The sequence below is a fragment of the Dermacentor variabilis genome, chromosome 9 (genome assembly GCF_050947875.1).
Source record: "Dermacentor variabilis isolate Ectoservices chromosome 9, ASM5094787v1, whole genome shotgun sequence".
Classification (NCBI taxonomy): domain Eukaryota; kingdom Metazoa; phylum Arthropoda; class Arachnida; order Ixodida; family Ixodidae; genus Dermacentor; species Dermacentor variabilis.
Window position 1 is genome coordinate 27,695,617 of NC_134576.1, and position 19,050 is coordinate 27,714,666.

Consider the following 19,050-nt stretch of genomic DNA (forward strand, 5'->3'; position numbering starts at 1 on the left):
GATTATCTCACCTAATTCATTAGTAAGGGTTATACCTTGACTGTCGCGGCTATTCAGGACGTTCCAAAAGCGTCTCGGATTCGTTCTGAGTAACGATGGAAGCGTGGTGTTATAGAAATTAAATTTAGTTTCTTTTAAAGCATTGGAGTAGATTTTGCTGCGACTGCATAAGCGGACCACTTGTCAGTAGTTGACGATTGTTTTGCAGCCCGGAAAAGTATGCCTTTTTTGTTAGATAGTCGGTTAAGGTGTCTAGTGTACAACAGGGCGTTAGATGATTGAGAAACCTTTCTTAAGAGAATGTATTTGTTTACTAGATGCATTGCTTTACCTTTAAATGATGCCCACAATTCTTCAACTGATGCGTCGGTGCAAGATATATAAAAACTGTCGAGGAAGGAAGAAAGATCGTTGTTGATAGCGTCAAAGTTAGCTTTATTATAATCCCTGATAAGCTTAAAGCGCTTGTTCCTTTTAGCAGTTGGTACGGAGATAGAAAAATGTATCACGTCGTGATCGCTGAGCCCTGGCAGGTGAATTATTGTTGATACAATTTCAGGTGATGACGTTAGCATCAAGTCTAGTGAGGATGATGTCGTAGAAGTAACACGTGTAGGAATGCGGACTAGTTGCGATAAGTTGAAATCCAAGCATGTGGTAGGAAGCTACTAGTTTCGGCGGAAGCAGGTACTGCTAGCGGACATAAATGAGACCGTTGGATTGATGGAAAATTAAAATCACCTAGAAAAAAAATTGTATACCGGGAGAGAGAGAGAGGGAGAGAAAAACATTTATTTATCATTAGTTTGGGCGACTTCCTCGCAGGGTGGAGCCCTTAGTTCAGGGCCCCATTGGCTCGCGCCACTGCGCGTGCCCGCCGTATCAGCCGTCGCTGCTCTTGCGGGTCTGAGCTGGTCAGCGCAGTCTCCCAGGAGGAAGGGGAAGGTGAAGGAATAGGGGAGTAGCCCGGAGGGTGTGGGCACTCCCAGGTATACCGGGAAATTGCCTCGCAAGAAGAGCTGTTGGAGTTAGGCGGGCCGTAACAAATTCAAAAAACCATCTTTCTAAAAAAATGGTTATAAAATACCACACTATTTCTAAATTACATGAAATGTTCAAAAGGGTGCATTCAAAGCATTCATTCACGGCAATGAGGACACCGCCACCCGTTCTCTCAGCGCGGTCACGAAGATATACGGTGAATCTTTTCTCGTATTGAAAAAGTTCACGGGTTGAAATTTGGTCAGGTAGCCAAGTATCAGTCAGCAATATTATATCAGTATCTGTGTCATTAATTAAGGCGCTTAGATTGTCTCTTTTCGAGATAAGATTGCGAAAGCACGGAAAGCACTGACGGGGTGCCACCACCCCTCGCACTATCTTAGCTAGCGGCAGAATAGGTACGGCCTGAGCGGGTCGCCCTCGGGGAAAGGGCATAAGTACTTGACGAAGTGGTGTCGGAGTGTGGGGAAGGTGTTTCGCAGACAGAATTCTGGGAAGCATGATACATGTAACACTTTTTTGTTTGCATATAGCCTTTTTTACCGCAGTTTTAAGGGCGTTTTTAGACCACGGCCGAATTCCACCACTTTTTTTTACGAGCATGGCGAGTTGGTGCGGAGAAATCTTCTGTACACTCTAAGAACAGTTTACACCCTTTGGCGTGTCCCTTCAGCCACACAACAATAATCGCCATCTGCCTTGATGCGTTTCCTTCCTTTAACGCTCCGAGCCCGGGACTTTCCAGTAACGAACGCACGCGCGTTATCAACATAGAACAGTTTACACCCTTTGGTGTGCCCCTTCTGATAACGCGCGTGCCGTTCGTTACGGGAAAGTTCCGGGCTCGCAGCGTTAAAGAAAGGAAACGCATCAAGGCAGATGACGATTATTGTTGTGTGGCAGAAGGGGCAAGCCAAAGGGTGTAAACTGTTCTTAGAGTGTAATGTTGATGCCAGGACCCCGCAAGGCAGACCGCTTAGAGAATAAAGAGTTATTTTGATTTGTAGCTACAAAATTTAGCAATGAGATGATAGATGATTAGATGATATGTGAATATCCAGCCTGTCACAGGCCATAGCGATAAGTTTTTCTTCATACTGGCGGGCGTTCTCATCTGAATCATCTGAAACAGCGAGTTGTTCCGGCGAGACCTATCTTCGGCTTCGTCAAGGCGGGCTCGCCGCTCAGCCGCCTATTGTTCCAAGCGATTTAGCGATTGACGTGTCTTAGACAGTCCTCGCTGCTGATCTGGAAGATCGTTAACCCTATTTTCTACAGTTTGCAACCGCACGGTGATGTCAGTTACAGCAGCAGAAACCGTCTCGTGGGAAATCTTAAGATCCGCAATTGCCTGTGACATACTGTATTCGTTAAATTCGTTAATACAGTGCTCATTTGTCTCTTTGACCATCTGAATTATTTCCACAATGGCCTTGTCAGGCCCCGGATTTTCTTCAATGTCGCCGCAAAGCAAAAGTAGCAAAGAACAGAAGGGTTTCAAAAATGCTTCTGGGCACGGAAGCAGAACCCCAAATGGGTTGTCTGTCTTGTAACATTTAAAAGGTAGGTTTGATACGCGCTGAATTTGCATTAACGCGACAGCGTTAAGGAGCTCGTGTCACAGAAAAGCCGGTGTCGTCGGCGTTTGTGGCGTTGGCCGTGAGTGAAAAATCCGGGAAGGCAATTCCTAAATAAAAACAACTTGCAAGATGGGCTGGCGGGAATCGAACCAGGGTCTCCAGAGTGTGAGACGGAGACGATACCACTCAGCCATGAGTTTTTTTTTTCGTTATTGCCAGTCCTCGACATATCACAACAACACACATTCCTTAGATATATACAACAAAAATATACAAGACCAAACAAAAAGTGAATGAATACAAAAACCGAACAATAAACAGTACTATACACATGCGTTGCCGTCCGCTACTTTAGCATGACGTTGTCTTATTAAAATTTTTCGAGTGCTGTCAGAGGTTCAACCCTGTACAGCCACTCAGGAACAGGCAGTTGCAACTTCTGCGCTTCCACATACCGCTGCATGCATTCCCGTAAGTATACACGTGCTGGTCGGGCATCCGGATCACAATGGTAGCCCGCCATTCTTGCGCGCCATAAACAGTGGAGGCCCGTAAGAATGATGACGTCGTACGGGAAACCCTCCTCGTCATTTACTGGTAGAAACCTGATTCTGTGCGGATCTATCGGTAACTCCTTTTTAAGAGTTCTTTGCAACATGTCCCAGAAAAAGACTCCTTCCCAACAGTGGATGAAGACATGATCTATAGTTTTCGTTTTTTTACAAATAAGTCAATGTGTTCCCCATGGCATGTAGAACCCACGTTCTTCCAGGAAGATTTTAACAGGTAAAGTGCCGGTATGTAAATTAAGAAAAGAATGATTTGGTGGCTGGTTGAACTGGCATCATCTTCACTCTTTTTAGTACGTCTAGGCCTGGGCCTCCATTGTACACGGCTCTTTACATGGGTACAAGCAAGACACTGTTACACAAATCACGATAGAGCTTTTTACGTTTTGCACTCCACAATTATGCATTTGAAAAGCGAACGCGCAAGAAAGAAACACTCTGAACTATTTCCCGAAAGAAACCACGGACTGGTATAGTATCTCCGGTACGCCATGGTCACTCCCTCAGTGATTATGTGGCCAAAATTAACGTGTTCAAGGATGGCGAGCAATATCTCGTGAGAAACGGAGTCAAACGCTTACTCCAAGTCAAGCTGGAGGATCGCTACTGCATCACACATGGCGTCACAACACTCCAGCACATACTTCATCTTATGAATGTTAGTAAAAATGGTTGTGCCGTGGATGCCACACGTCTGGTGTGGGCCGACTACTTCCTTAATAACTGACTGCACATGCCGTGCCAGCACCTTCATCAATAATTTGTGGTCGCAGTTAGTAAGCGCTATGGGTCTGTGGGAGGAAAGTTGTTCGAGCTTATCGGTCTCTTCTGTTTTCGGTATTAGTACTGTATGGGACTGGCCAAAGAATGGTGGAAATATTTTCCGTTCATAAGCTTCATTTAAAACTGCGGTTAAGATAGGAACTAGGTGGCCCTTAAACGATTTGTACCAAGCGGCACAAAGACCGTCTGTACCTGGTGACTTGCCAGGGTTCAGGTCTTCGACGGGCTTCATCACTTCATGTTCTGTTATTTGTCGTTCTAGCGTTTCTTTACCTTGGCTCGACAGCTGTGGCATTCGCTGCAAAAATAGATGCTAGAAATCATGCATGTTGACACGCCTGAATGCAAAAAGCTTTTGGTAATGTTAAAAAAACACATGCCCTCTGTTATTGTTATCGGTTATTACCACCCCTTCATATTCAATGGCCTCAGTCTGCTAACGTCTGGATTGTTTTTTTTTCTAGTCCCAGAGCTCTTTTCGTTGGCTTTTCCCCGCATGTTAGTCTTTCTGCTCTAGCACGCACGAGTGCGCCTCGATAGCACGCTTCGTCGAATACTTCGAGCTTTTTGTTAACAGCGCGCATATCGTCTTGATAAGCGCCCGGTTGCTTGCATTCCAGCGTCGCCAATTTTTCCAGCAATGTTTTTAAATCCTTTTCTCTGGCCTTTTCTTCATAACGCAATACGGTACTTCTTTCAAGTGCTTTCATTTTAATGGTTTGCTTCAACAACTCCCATTCCTCGCCAAACTTTATAGAACTGTCTGTTGCAAAAGAATTCAGAGCAGCCAATACCTTTTCGTTAAAAGTTTCATCCCGTAGCAGCTCAGCATTCATTTTCCACAGTTCCCAGACGAATTCGTTTCGTTCTTTCTTGCTGCCTACCCTGCATTTTACCAGGCAGTGGTCCGAGAATGATATGGCCGTAACTGCATAGCACTGGCATTTTTCTACTAAATCGTATGAAAGATAGATCCGGTCTAATCGTGCGTGACTTGTGCCCTGAGAGTGAGTGTACATCACGTCTCAGTCAGCACGAAAACACTCAGCGACATCTTCTAATTCGAATTCATGTATAATCTGTGCCAGGATATTACTGCTTTTGTCATAAACTACGCGTCGCGTAGACCTATCCTGAGCATTCAATACACAGTTGAAATCCTCTACACAGGCTATTATTTTGTGCACATGGAAATAATGTTTTAAACTGGAAAATAAATTTGCCCTCTCTTGCACAGTATTAGGCGCATAAATGCAAAACACGCGCCATTGGGCATTGCTATAGCTGAAGTCACAATAGACAAGTCGACCAGAAGTGCACGAGAAGTAACCCTCTATGACAAGACCAGGGAGCTTCCTCACAAACAGCAAACACCCTCCCGAAGTCCCTAAGGCGTGTCTCACTACCGCATAATAGTCATACGCGATCCTTTGCACCATGCTCCCGGTCTCCTCCTCGCCGTCCACTTTGGTTTCTTGCACGGCTAAAACGTCGAGGTCGTGGTCCATCAGTAGTCTGTAAACGAGACTCGGTTTCCTTTTGGCGGCCAGACCACGAACGTTTAGCGTACCGAGGCTAAGCGATGGGTTGGTAGCCATTATTAATGAAAACCGGAGGGGAGAAGGCTCGGAGCATGGTGCTCACCTTAACGTCTAGCTAACCGCTAGATGCCTCCGTGGCCACCCGGTGGCCGTCGCCCGAGTTCGTCTTTGGCCGGCTTCGGGGTGAGCCTACGGTCAGTCTCCAGGTTCGGCTTCGGTTTGAAGGTGGAGCGCCTTCCGGGTAGCGTCTTAGCGGGCGGTGCCTCGGAGTCACCGCCGGCCTTTCCGTCGACTTTCTCCTCCTGCTGTAGGGACCTCTCGACCGGTGCGAGGCACATATATGAATATTCGACGCGGGCGCCAGTTGGGGCCGCGTTCTCTTCCTCTGCATGAGTAGCATCCGTAGCTGGCTGGCTGTTCTCATTTTCTTGCGGGGCCGTCCTTACGCTCTCGAGTGTAGGTGTTGGCTCCTTGGGGGGAGGTACATTGTTCCGCCCTCCTTCGGTCGGCGTGTTCCTCCCACTCGTTTCGGCCGCCATGTTGCTGTTTCCAGCTCCCTTGGCCGCTTCCTCCGCCTCGGTCACATCCATTATATAGTTCTGGGCTTGACGGCTCGCTCTGCGCCAAACCCGCGGCTACTGCGTAAGAACGTACACAGCCCGCGTCGTTGTGTCCGAAAAGGCTGCACTGGGAACAACGGGGAACCTTACATTCTCGTCGAACGTGGCCAGAGCCCCGGGAGCGCAGGCACTGCATGGGGCGACCTGGGGCTACCACCAGCGCTAGCTCGCCGGTCACGCGGATCTGGTGGTGCAGGTCGTCAACTTTCATCCCAGTCTTGAGCTGCAGCAGCACTGCTCGGGTCGTAGAGCCCTTGTCGGAAACGCCATCTACTCGGCAGCGCTCCTGGGTCATTTCAGTAACTTTCAGGCAGCGACGCCCCTTCACCTGTAGCTCCTTGATTGCCGCCAGCTTTTGGGCAGCCCCGGCTGTCTTCATCGTCACCGCCCATATGTGGTTAATTTGGCACGCTCCAAGGGCGACGACGCCAGAGAGCATACCAACAGCTTGAAGCGCGTCTCGAAAATCCTCGACACGAAACGGGCGAACACGAGCGTCATCGTGCAAGAAAACTGTGTTTAAAACAATACGTCCTGTAGGTAGCCGAGGCAAAATTATCTGGTAATCCTTATCTTCTTCTGTCGAAAGCCTGTTGCCGCGGCTAACAGCCGCATACGCCGCTCCATTGGAGCCCATGATCCCGCGATCCGTTCAGCTCGGGAGCCGGAAGCAGAATGACTCAGCCATGAGTTCGATGGTTCAAATCGCTACAAAAGCGCCTCTAGTGAAGGCGGTGTTGCCTTAGAAATGTGCCGCAGAAAGTTATTCTGCGGTGTATATCGGTAATTCTGAGCATGTAAATTACAGAAGTCGCAGTTCCGCGATGCGAGGGTTTTGGGTAGAGGCAGGCAACAGACATCGCGTGAAACATTGGAAGCCTTCTACATTAAGAAAGCGGGTCCGAACTGTGTTAGTGATACATCGGTTTTTCTTCGCGATGCTGAGCTGAAATTTCTATCGCGCCTACTCTGGTAAAACCTTGTACTCCATGTTGCCCTGTACGCCTGCGCGGTGTTTGGAGTGCTATATATGTCGAGTGCTTTCACCCTCATTAAACAGTAGAAGTAGCGCCCATGGTGTCGTCGTCTTTCTTGTGTGTGTTGTTTTTTGGCGCAAAATCTTTTCAATCGCAGTTAAACGAGTAGCGAAGTACGTTTCCGCTACATTTCATCTGCGCTAGCCGCACACGCACAGCCATCTTGCGGCAAACACAGAATACCCCCTCCTCGCAATATACGGCGCTGCCCCAAAAGGTGGCGCGCCACTCGCCCGCTTCTCTCCTTCGTCTCGTTTGAGCGCATTGAGGCCGTGAGGGACAGTTGCGAGGATGCCCCAATACCCTTGCGTTTAATAAGTTTTCTCGCTCTCTCCCCTTCCAAATTCCAGCGTGCGTCACTCGAATCCTCGTGTTTAGGCGACGCAGCTCCTCTTTCCGCTCAAACCGCGATTCATAGGTGCCGCGTCGGATGCGGGACGCCTCTGACGTGATTGCTGCGCCGTAGCGCATCTGGTGGGAAAGCGTCCCCTGTGATGTGTGCCGTGCTGCTGGAGAGGAGTCATGCGTCTGCGTGGTGCTCCTGGAACAAATAATTAGAAAAAAGTTGGGCTGTGGACTTAGAAGAGTTGTATATGAAAACTATGTCTTTCTGTGACTCAAGAGCATGCCGAGCGAATGAGCGGGCGGTGCGAACGGGGTGTGATAACGCTATCGCGTTCCATTCTTGAAGGCGGAGCTTAAGCGTCCTACAACTTTTAAATGACATCTGCTAACTAACCCTACTACAAGTTCTGCTCAAGCATCTCTGTGGCGTCATTTTATCACTGAGCATATGATTATAAGTGTGCATAGGAGATATGGAAATTCATATTGCTGCCCTAGTTATATGAAAAAAAGAAAAAGATATCTGTCACTTGACGTAATAGTTCTGCGGAAAGCCGCAAGCTGGAGAGAAGTAGTTAATAAAGGGAAAATGAGGCATGTACCCATAGGTAGCTAAATGCTACAAAGGTAACCCATACTGGTTTCTCGAAAGCAAAGCTTCGCAGTTGAAGAAAAATTCGTCTTGGTCCGGGACGAATTCTTTCTACAACTGCGAAGCTTTTCTTTCGAGGAAAGCGTATATATGTTTCCTTTGTAGCACTTAGCTACGTTTGGGTACATGTCTCATTTTCCATTTATTAATATCTGTCACTTGTATGCGTAAGAAAACATCATGAAATCGCATGCTGTTTTTTGCACCACCCAGTAATTCATGTGCCGGTCGGTAGGGCTGCACTTTTGGTTCGGTCCGCTTTCGGAGCTTGAGCTGTTCTTTTGTCCATGGGCAAGGTAGCCGCATCAAGCGACACATGAAACTATTCCTTACAGTTGTTTTTCACGGAACAGGTTCGGCCATGCGAACCCTACGTACATCAACATGGTCCGGGACCCGGTAGATCGGATCGCCTCGTCCTTCTACTACAGCCGGGCCATCGCCGCACGCCGGCGTGATCCCACGCTACGCAAGGTGCCGCCGCGCTGGCTGCGCGAGGTGGGTTGCTTGTTTTAATTTTTGCTATGGTTACACCAGACGGCATCTCTCTAAATAAGTTTACATGAACACGATTAGGTCGGCTCCAGTCAGCTTGTTGGGCCAAAAACCAGTTGTCGGGTTTCGGTAAACGCTAGCGGGTCGGCCAGAGCGAGCGTAGAGTCGAGTTTGGTCAGGCCCACGGAGGAAGAATATATAGGAGTTGAAACTCCCGTCAGCGTGGGCGCGCGCGAGTAACCAGATAAAGTCACAAAAATAGCATACGCCGACGGGGTCGCATGCAGTGGCGGCGCCTTGCGGCGCGTCATGCAAGCCGTAGCGGAAAAAAAAAACAGACGGCCGGGCGGACAGCTCGGGCGCGTTTTCTTCGGCGGTACCTGCGTCTTCCGCTCAAACCAGACGACAAGCTGACGACACGGACGCTCGCTTCAGCGGCAAGCCGTAACGTTATGTTTGGGCGCCCTTACAAGTCAAACACCAACACTTCTTGTCGGTGTCTGTTAGAGGACCGTAATACCAACAGCGCTGCTACGTGCAAATGCCCTTCTTCGGAATTTGCTAGCGTAAGATGGGACGCAAACTGCAAAACCGAGTACAACTCTTGGAAGGAAAAGGTGACCATAATCAAAGCTACGAGTGACCTTGAAAGTCTGCAACCAAGGGCTGCGGCGATTCCTGGCGACGGCCGCCAGCTCACATGCAGGGATTATGTCAGTGAGAAGCACTTCACGGGGAACATGATGATACGCGATAAATACCACGGCGAATTTAAAGGCGAGGTAATCCTGGACCATCCGAAAAGAAAGCTGGACAGCGTCCAGGGGCCGTTCCCTGCATCTTTCTTCTGTCTCCAGCATCTTTGACATTCCCAAAAAAGAAGCGGACTTACTGGGAAGCGTCATCAAATATCAATCATGCTACTGTTAAAAGATCAAGAATGAGCATATACGACAAGCCAGGAACATCAACGGCGGTGTACGTCAGCGATGTTCACACAGTGTGAGGCCCGTGAGCTTGACGAAAATCAGCCTGGTAATATGCTCAAAGAAATCGAAGGCATCTTTGCCGTTGACGAATGCCAGCAGCGCTTACAGCCATCCAGTCAAAGTCATCGCGTCGGTGAAAAAGAGGGCCGCGTGCAAACGCAAGCTACAGGTTACCTCATGATAGCGGTCAGCGAAAAGAATGCGCTTTATATTTCACTGTGCTCACATGGTTGAGGCGTAGCACCGATCGCTGTCCAGGCTGCCAGCGCTAAAGAGGCGCGCGTGACTGCCCTACCCTCAGTAGAACATGTGCCAGGCGCGCGGGGGCCGAACGCAAGCAACACGCGCGACCGGTTGCCTTGGCAACTGAACAGGCGGTAATTTCTTTCTCGGCTGCCAGCATGATAGTGGCTCCGCGGGCTTGTGACCTTTTCTGGTCGCCGCAAACAGCGTAGTTTCCACTCCTAAATGTTTCTTGCTCCGTGGTCAGGCCTTCTGCAAAGGGTGGGTTGATTCTCCTAAACCGTTTGACTAGGTGCATGTAAACGCTGTTGGGTCAGGCTGGGTCAGCTCGACTTCCTGCTAGGCCCGCTCGCGCCGTATTATTGTAAATAAAATTTACGACCTGTTTAGCACTAAATCCTAGAGGAATTCGTTAGTCATTACGTCGCACCTCTTCGAGGCCCCGCATCGATGGTTTAAACCGTGTTCACCACATTGCACTGTGTTGTTAAGGAGTTCACTCAACACACGTCCAGCCTGACCGTGGTCTGAACCATACATATATACAAGCTTGTCACATCCGTTTACAGAGAATCAGCCGATAAACACCAAAACTTAAATTTCCATAGTAACCATTTAAATCATCTTAAAGTAGCACTCCCGCTTTGCCAAGCTCTTCGTTTCTGGCGGGTACGCCCTGAAAAAGAAAAGACGACTTTACATCGAACTGTGAACAACTCCATAACGACTTATTAGGCCAGCGTTATCCTCCCTGTTATCAGCGACGCGATTCAAAAACCTTGATCAAACCTTGAAAACCCCGATGCAAGCTTGATGGTCGTGCGCTCATCCACAGCAAACCAGCTCCCTCAGTTTAGCGGATTAACTAGCAGTTACAGCATCACGTATACAGCATCAACTCCTAACATAAATCGTGTCGTCCGGAAACATCATGCCAAACGTTTACAGAGCAAGAAAATGCGGCAAATTGTTCTTGAACCTCCGCGGGTGGTGTACAGACCAATCTCAGAGACGTTGTCACGTCCTGCCAAATTAACTCAGCGAACTTCGAAGCTGATGTGAACTCAGAAATGAACTTAAGTAACTCTTTCTAGCTGTGGGACCAGATAAGGGATACCTTGTATATGAACCTCTTGTAACACGCTGTTTTTAACGCGCAGCTCTCAAGGAACTCGGATTACAGTATGCGCATGAATAGGTTGGCGTAATTGGGACCTATTTTGGTGCCCATTGGTGTGGCGTTGACTTCCAGTGCCTTCCAATAAATTAAACATTATTTAGCTCTAATTCCAATTTTATTAGGGTTTGAAGTGTGTAACAATCAATGGGTTTCTCAAACTGATAGTAAATCCAGGTTACAGCAACGCGAATTCCATCCGCGTGCGGTATATTTGTACACAGGGCTACAACGTTCAGGTTCACTAAGAGGCTGCGTGTGGCGATACAAAGGTTAGATATTTCTGAAAGGGACTGAGTGGTGTCATTTATTTAAAAGTCGAATTAAGGCGGAATTCCTCTAACTAGGCAGTCTACCTAACTCGAATTCATTGCTCTTATAATTACAATCCCAGCTACAATGGCTGGCCTCGAATTATTTTCTGCAGAATTTTTGGCAGAAGACAAAACCTGCCGCAAGTAGGCATTAGGCGAAGGGGATTCTTTACCACCGGTACAAATAATGCAGTTAGCGGAACTCAGACGTTACTGGAGGTCAATGTAAGGGTGTCAGATAACCAGGTGGGTGGGTGGGGGGGGGGGTATTGACCGTCTTCGTGGTATCACAAAAATTGCAGTAATTTCCAACGTAGAACAAGAGAAACACTTTTTTGTCAACTGCGACCACTTGCACGCTCTACGATAACTTGTGACCCCCTCTGCTCTGCGTTGCAATGGCTGCGTCTTTGCATCTTATAATTCTCACGCCGCTCCCTTGTGGTCGCCACTGAATGTACGCGTGTCTGTATCCATAGGCTACCTACACTTTCTTTTTCTCTCTCTTTCCTTCTTTTGACACTTCCCTTGATTTGACTAAGTTGCAAAAGTTTATGAAATCTTTGTTGTTACAGCGAAAATATTTTTTAGTTTTTAAGGCTAGGTTATAATCATAAAAATATTTAATAGGAAGCACATTAACAGCACGAAATATCTCGAGTATATGTGCATCAAACGGTGCGTTAACAACATGTCAGACAGTTTTCTTTTTTGTAATGTTTTTAAGCTTCGTATGCTTGCTTGCGATGTCGTACCCCACTTTAGATTACAATAGCTAACATGTGACAGGAAGATACTGTTATATTACATCAGTTTTACCTTAGAGGGCAGTATGTGTCGTAATCGACAGATTATTCGACATGCTCTGGCCAAAGTGGACATAATACGCTCAACATGTGTATCCCAAATGAAATGTTTGTTAAAAATTACGCCTAACATTTTGACATTATCAACTAATTCTATGCTTTCTGTGCCGAGGTAAAGAACCGTATTGCAGTTTACTTGTTTTCGTGGTGGCGTAAACACCACAGCCTTAGTTTTATTCGCATTAATTGCTAATGAGTTTAGATTACTGCACTTTTTCAAGAAGTTTAATGTGTTATTTACCATATTTGTAAGTTGCGCAATATCAAGTGATGTGAAAAAGAGGCTAGTATCATCCGCATAGACTATGAATTTTGCATGTTCACTAATATTCGTTATGCCATTAATATATATGTTAAATAAAATCGGTCCGAGTACACTTCCTTGTGGAACGCCTTGTGTTAGTTCTCTTGCTGATGAAAGTTTTGATCCAATTGCCACGCACTGCCTTCTGTGCTCAAGATATGATTTCAAAAGTTTAGGGGAATCCCGCGAAAGCCATGATGGTTTAATTTTCAAGATAGGGTTTCATAGTTAACCGAATCGAAAGCCTTGGAAAAGTCAGCGAATACACCCAGAGTTAACATTTTGTTCTCCAAGTTATTTAAATAATTTCTTTACGAACAACGCAGAATGTATTTCACTGCCTTGGGAAAACTATGAACGCAAGTGAGACCAAATTTACCGAAATGGAAGCAGGGGGACATGGTGACCAATTGCTCTTGCGAATTAAACGTATGTACATGAGTAACTGCATTTGTAAGATTTTCTTTACAAGTACTCGAAAGCGCTATTTGCCGTCAAAGCTTTACAACGGGCCACTCATATACGGCCTACGTTGTAAAGTATGTAATTTATTTACAGGCAACTGCAATGCTTGCTGCAACTGCTCTAAAGAAACTGATTTGCTTTAAATCGGCTTGTGATTTTGCAGGGTCTCACATGTGTGCTGTAAACTTTTTTCTGAGGCGCTGCATACATCCGTACTGAACAAATTCAGTCTCATAAGCAAGCCGACTGCCGCACACTGATAAAGCTCACCGAAATATGGCTGAATCACTGCCTTTCTCTCGTAACGCAGACGTTCGAGGAGTGCGTGCAGCGAGGTGGCGACGGTTGCTGCTTCGCGGAAGGTCAGCCGCACCGGTCGCTGATGGTGCCTTATTTCTGCGGCCACGACCCGACCTGTCTGTGAGTGGCTGCCCCCCTGTCGGTGATGATTCTGACAGAGCATAACTTCCCAACGATGCAGACCCATGAAGGGGTCTAGACTGGTAAAAAAAAAAAATCTCAGGAGCCGGCGTTTTCACAAAGGAAGTTGTCTTCGTCACTGCCTTAACAAAGATAAGTGCACTTGTGAAAACTTTGCCTACGGAGACATTCGTTGGCTAGACTACTGTCGATCGCCTGGTGTGCGCAAGACGAACGTTCCAAACCACTTGAAAGGAGCATTCGTAGGCTCTTTTACCATTTTGAGAATTACTCCGACCAAATAAATGAATTTTATTAGCCCGACGTTTCGGAGCCTATTCGGCTCCTTCTTCAGGGGCTATTTTTAGGGGTGGCGGTGGGTGGCTCTTAGAGGGTCTTTCGTAAAAAGGAGTTGAAAGTACGAAAGGTGGGGAGACACTTTACAGACGGGAATGGGGGGGTGAGGTGGGGGCAAAGGAAGGGATGGCTGCCCTGGTGCTGGTCGGATGGGATGACCGATTGTAGGGGAGCTGGACCCGCGAGTGTGCCGTTGACGGGATGCGCGGAGGGATGCGCGGGGGAGCGCCGACGTTTTGCTGTTGGTGACCTCGAGCGAGGATCTACCTGTTTTGGCGTCTTTTTCTTCTTTTCGTCATGTCGCCAAGTCCATAGATATACACCTAGCGTAGATTGCCCTTCATGAGGTTAATGTTATCCACCGTATTCTGAATGTGTCATGACTCCGGGACACGGAGCAAGAAACATTTAGGAGTGGAAACTCCGCTGTTTGCGGCGACCAGAAAAAGTCACATGCCCGCGGAGCCGTTATCGTGCTGGTGGCGCCTGGTGGCCTGGAAAAAAATTACCGCCGTTGAGAGTGCGCCGAAGCCGCCTGCCCTAGCCTGCCCTGGCGCTGCATTTTTCTTTTATGCGAAGCATATTACTAGAGCTCAACCCAGCTCCTCAGGCGCGGCGGTGTCGCCTTCAATACCACGTGACACCGTGACGTCACGACAGAGGAGAAACGGGGCTCCAACTCGCGCCGTCGCTCGCGGCGTCGCCTTCAAGGCTGACCACGTGACACCGTGACGTCACGACGGAGGAGAAACGGGGCTCCAACTCGCGCCGTCGCTCGCGGCGTCGCGGCGGTATATAAGCAGCTGCGCTTGTTTCTAGGTGGCTTTGGCTCAACTCTTGCAAGATGGGCTGGGTGGGAATCAAACCAGGGTCTCCGGAGTGTGAGACGGAGACGCAACCACTGAGCCACGAGTACGATGCTTCAAAGCGGTACAAAAGCGCCTCTAGTGAATGCGGTGTTGCCTTAGAAACGAGCTGTTTCTAAGGCTCAGGCGTGCGTCGCTTGCTCAGGCGCACATTTCGTTGCCGCGCCGAACGCTGCGTTGCTCGACGCTCACCGCGTCCAATGCGGGGCGCGTAGTCGCTGCGCCGTAGCCCATTGTCCTACACCCCTTGGCGGGTCGACGGGAACGCTGTCGCGTTCCACTCTTGAAGGCGAAGCAGAGTAACGCATGAGTTGTTTCTTCGTCTAGGCGAACCAAATATAGCCAAGCAACAGCAGTTCACCAGGCTAAACAGTGGTTCAACAACTAAAATAAAGGCTAGTATGCTTCGCATCCTGGGCTTAACCTTAGCTAAGCCACAGCCATTTTTTTTTCGCTGCGGCTTCTACGACGCGCCGCATGGCGCCGCCACTGCATACGGTCCCGTCGGCGCATACAACAATTGTGACCTTATCTGGTCGCCCGCGCTCGCTCGTGCTGACGGGAGTTTCACCTCCTCAATGTCTTACTCCGTGCTCCGGGAGTAGACTTTTGCGCGAGTTCGTCTCTGTTTGAAGGATTTGGGTTCCTTGGAAAACAATTTTGTGGTCGGCGTCTTCAGAACGTTCGGCGACGGCGCTGCGTATTCGGTTGAATGTTCTGACGTCAGTCTCGTGTTGTCTGATTCTTTCTTTTAGATAATTGGTGTCCCTGTTATATATACGACGCCGGACAGTCGGCACAGCTGATTTTGTAGATGACGCCTTGAGCTTTTTCTTTTGGCGGAGAATCTTTTGGTTCAGGAGGAGGATTGAAAGTGTTTATTGGTTTGTGCGCAATCTTGAGGCCCTCTTTTTTCAATATTGGGCTGAGAGCCTCGCTGGTACCTTTGACGTAAAGCCCCTCCATCCACGCGCCACCGCCGCTTTCTTAAGCAGCGACAACCTTTGTTGTGCGCCGCCTTTCCCCTCACGCCAAATCCGGTTCCGGTATTTCCGATTCCGGCATTTCCGGTTCCGGCGTTTGCGCTTCCTGGAGTTGCGCTGAGGGAATTTCCGCTTTGACTGCTGTTAGACAATGGTGAGACGCCCGCGCGTGCTCACCAGAGCTGTGGCAGTCACCATAAGAAGAATGCAAAGGGGACAAGCTGTTGTATTCCGCTGAAGTAGTAGTTCGCGGTCGTTGTTTTCCAAATACACGAAAAACGGCAGTGGTCTACAAGCGCCGAGGCAATACATTCCGCTGTACGTTGTCGCTCGTGCCACAACCGGTCGCAGGTTGACGCGAAGCAGCGAACACGAGCAGATCGCTGCTAACAATGGGCGGTGGTTCTTGGATGGAATCGCATTCACAGTTTCAACCGCAGCTGGTGCAATTAAAGCCTCTCCAGCGACGCGAAAGTAAACAACGCTAAAGAACAAAACGTCACTCCCACTCGGAACAGGAAGCTGTAGCTACGTAAGTTCCGCTTGACGCCGGAAGCTAAGGGGGTGAGTGGGAGAGGAGCGTGGAAGGAGAAGGGCAAGTTGGCGGTACTTAACCTGGTCGGCGGAAACGTGAATGGAGGGGCTTTACTTTGACGTATCGGATGGAACCTCGTTTACGGGGTAGGGGAGAAGTCAACGGTCGAACGTCTCGTAGTTTCTTTCTTCTTTTTTGTTGTCTGGTTGTTTTTCGAATGAAGTCCTCTGTGCTGCCATTCCTCTTAGGTTCGTTGAGAACTATCCTCTTGTCTTTCTTTTGATCTGATTCCGATGAGGAATGAATTTCGGCTCTTTTGAATAAATCATTTACAACAGACGCCTTATGGTTTGCCGGGTGGTTGGAATCAAAGTGAATGTAGCGAGCCGTGTGGGTTGGTTTTCGGTATGCTGAAAATTTTATAATGCCATCTCTTCGGTTAATTTGCACATCTAAGCATGGGAGAGATCCGTTCTGGTCGCAGTATGTAAAGTGATATTGAAACATAAATGGAAGAGATAAGTGCAGTGCCGTAACTGTCTCTCAAGGGAGCATACCTGAACAGCACTGCACGGCGAAAGGGGTACGGGGAGAAAAAGATGAAGGAGATAGAGACCGTAGGTAAAAAGGAGAGAGAGACCGGAATAGTGAAAAAAAAAGACGTAATGTAGGTAAGCGATTTCGGGGCCTACAGCCGCTCTCTGAGGTGTGTTGCTTCAGAGAATTCCAACAATGCTGAAAATGCACGCCATAGTGACTGAGCTGTGAGCATGGGGAAAGAGCAGGCATTGCAGGGTGGTGGATGGCCGGCCACATCGGCGGTAGGAGGCGTACAGAGCCTCCCACTCGGTCCCCAAGGCCGGGCAGTGAAGCAGAAGATGCTCCAGTGCCTCCACGCCGTCGCAGCTACAACACGCGGGGCTGCCGGATCCCGTGAGCCTGTGTGTGCGCGCCGCTGTTTTGTAGCAGCCGATGAGCAGGCGGAGAAGGAAGGTGCAGTCAGCCCTAGAGAGGCCCGCACGCGAGAGCAGGCGTTTGGGCGTTCGCGCCGCGACGCGCCGATGGGGGTGTTGCGCAGTGAGGCTGCGCAGAACCGCTGTGTTGGCCGCGTCGAGTGGTAGTAGTAGAAACATTTATTTCGAAGGGAAAGAAGTAGTTGTCGAAGACTTGGGCGGCGGATGGAGAACTCATTTCAGAGCCCCTGTGGCCTGTGCTGCGGCCCTTGCCTGCTGTGCCAGGCTGCGCTGGGCTGTCAGGTCCGAGCTGGAAAGAGAGGCCTCCCACTGCTCCTTCGTTTGAAGTGTTCGTAAGTGTATGCGTTTGTCACCCGTGCAACCCCACGTAACATCGAAGGCGGTGGGGTGACCGTCGCACCATGGGCAGGTAGGGGGCCGCGTCGAAGCGCGTAACCAAGTGGGTGAGGGGGAAGCGCTCACCGTGCGCCGCCTTGGCGAGGGAGTCAAGCTCCTCGTTGCCTGGCTCTCTCTCCCATGTGTGCAGGTATCCACTGGAGCGCCAGGTCGCAACCTTGATTGACGATGTGTCGCAGCTTCCAGCCAACTCGAACAACAACAAGGGCCACTCCGGCGTAGTATCTGGCAAGCATGGAAAGCGCCGCACGAGAGTCAATGAGAATAGCCGCTGACACAATGTCCGGATGTTCCAAAAGGAGGTCGGCAGCAAGATCGATGGCGGCGGGTTCGGCCACTGTCGACGTCGCGGCAAAGCGCAGTGGACACTGGCTCGTTTCCGAGATGTCCGGTGCCGTGCAAGCCGCAGCACCGGCTTCACAGGGCCATCGGTGTACACGAGTAGTCGTCCTGCCAGTCGCTCGTGCAATAGGGAGGCGGTCTCCACTCTCATGGCGCACACCCACGGCGCACACCGCAGTTCGGCGCTTTGATGCGACGCCAGGCACCGCGATGTTCACGTCAATTAGACTGGAGTAGAACGGCAGGAAGACGAGCTGTGACGACGACCCGATGAGCTTTGAGAACTCGATGGCGCGCTTGCCCATACCCGAGTTCGGTAGGGAGTGGAGTCTGCGGACGAGCCGCTGGACCTGTGGTCAGCGCTGCAGGCGCTCAAATGTGTGGAGCGCCTGCTTTCGTGCACGAAGGGATGACGGCCAGTTGCCCGCGTCCGCGAGTGTCGCCCCAGCATGGTAGGAGCGAAGGAGGCCGTATAGTTCTCGCACCGCAGGACGGTGCGCCATGTCAATAGCATTCCAATGCGCCGCTCGAGCGTTGGTGGTGGGGAGGGCGTAGAGTGCCCTCGATAGGGCCACAGAGTTGTACACACGCAATGCGAGTTGCGGCGTGCATCCGTGTCCACGCGCGAGAAGAGAGCGCGCGGCGCTGGCGACTTCTCTTGATTGCTTGCAGATGTGGGAGACGGCCGCATGGAAGTTGACGCGCGGTCGGTCTGCAGGACGATATAACAGACGCTCTCGCGCCACGGGAGAGGGCAACGGCACAGAGTCAGCGGTGGCGTATCGGAACGTGCTCGCGCGCCTCGTGGGTGTACCAGCAGTGCCTCTGTTTTGGTCGCCGACAGTTGGAGGGCAACGCTTCCCGTGTACTAGTCCACGGCGTCGATTGCAGTCTGGACGGATGCACGCACCTGATAGCCGACTTCAGTAGGGCCCGTCGCAAAGAGGGCGATCTTGTCAGCGTAGATAACTACTCGTACTTCGTGCGGCGTCGCTTTTGGGATTTGGTCCGGAAGTCGCGCGAGGGCAAGATTAAAGAAGAAGGGGCTCAAAACACTGCCCTGCGGAAAACTAGAAAACACACTGGGCGGCCGGTTGCGAGCACCTCCAACCCGCACCGGAAGCGTGCGATCAGACAAGAATGCTCGCACGTAGTGGAGTAGTCAGTCGGTGATGCCGAGATCGTGCAGCGCACT

The 19,050-nt window shown here is 49.8% G+C and overlaps 1 protein-coding gene across 1 annotated transcript in view; it reads left to right on the forward strand.

The window, feature by feature from the left end:
- Positions 1-19,050, forward strand: part of LOC142592563 (uronyl 2-sulfotransferase-like) — a 157,188-nt gene that overhangs the window by 76,111 nt on the left and 62,027 nt on the right. Inside the window, exons 5-6 of the mRNA XM_075704081.1 lie at positions 8,483-8,627; positions 13,293-13,402. Of these exons, the coding sequence (XP_075560196.1) occupies positions 8,483-8,627; positions 13,293-13,402 (255 nt within the window). The remainder of the gene's footprint in view (positions 1-8,482; positions 8,628-13,292; positions 13,403-19,050) is intronic.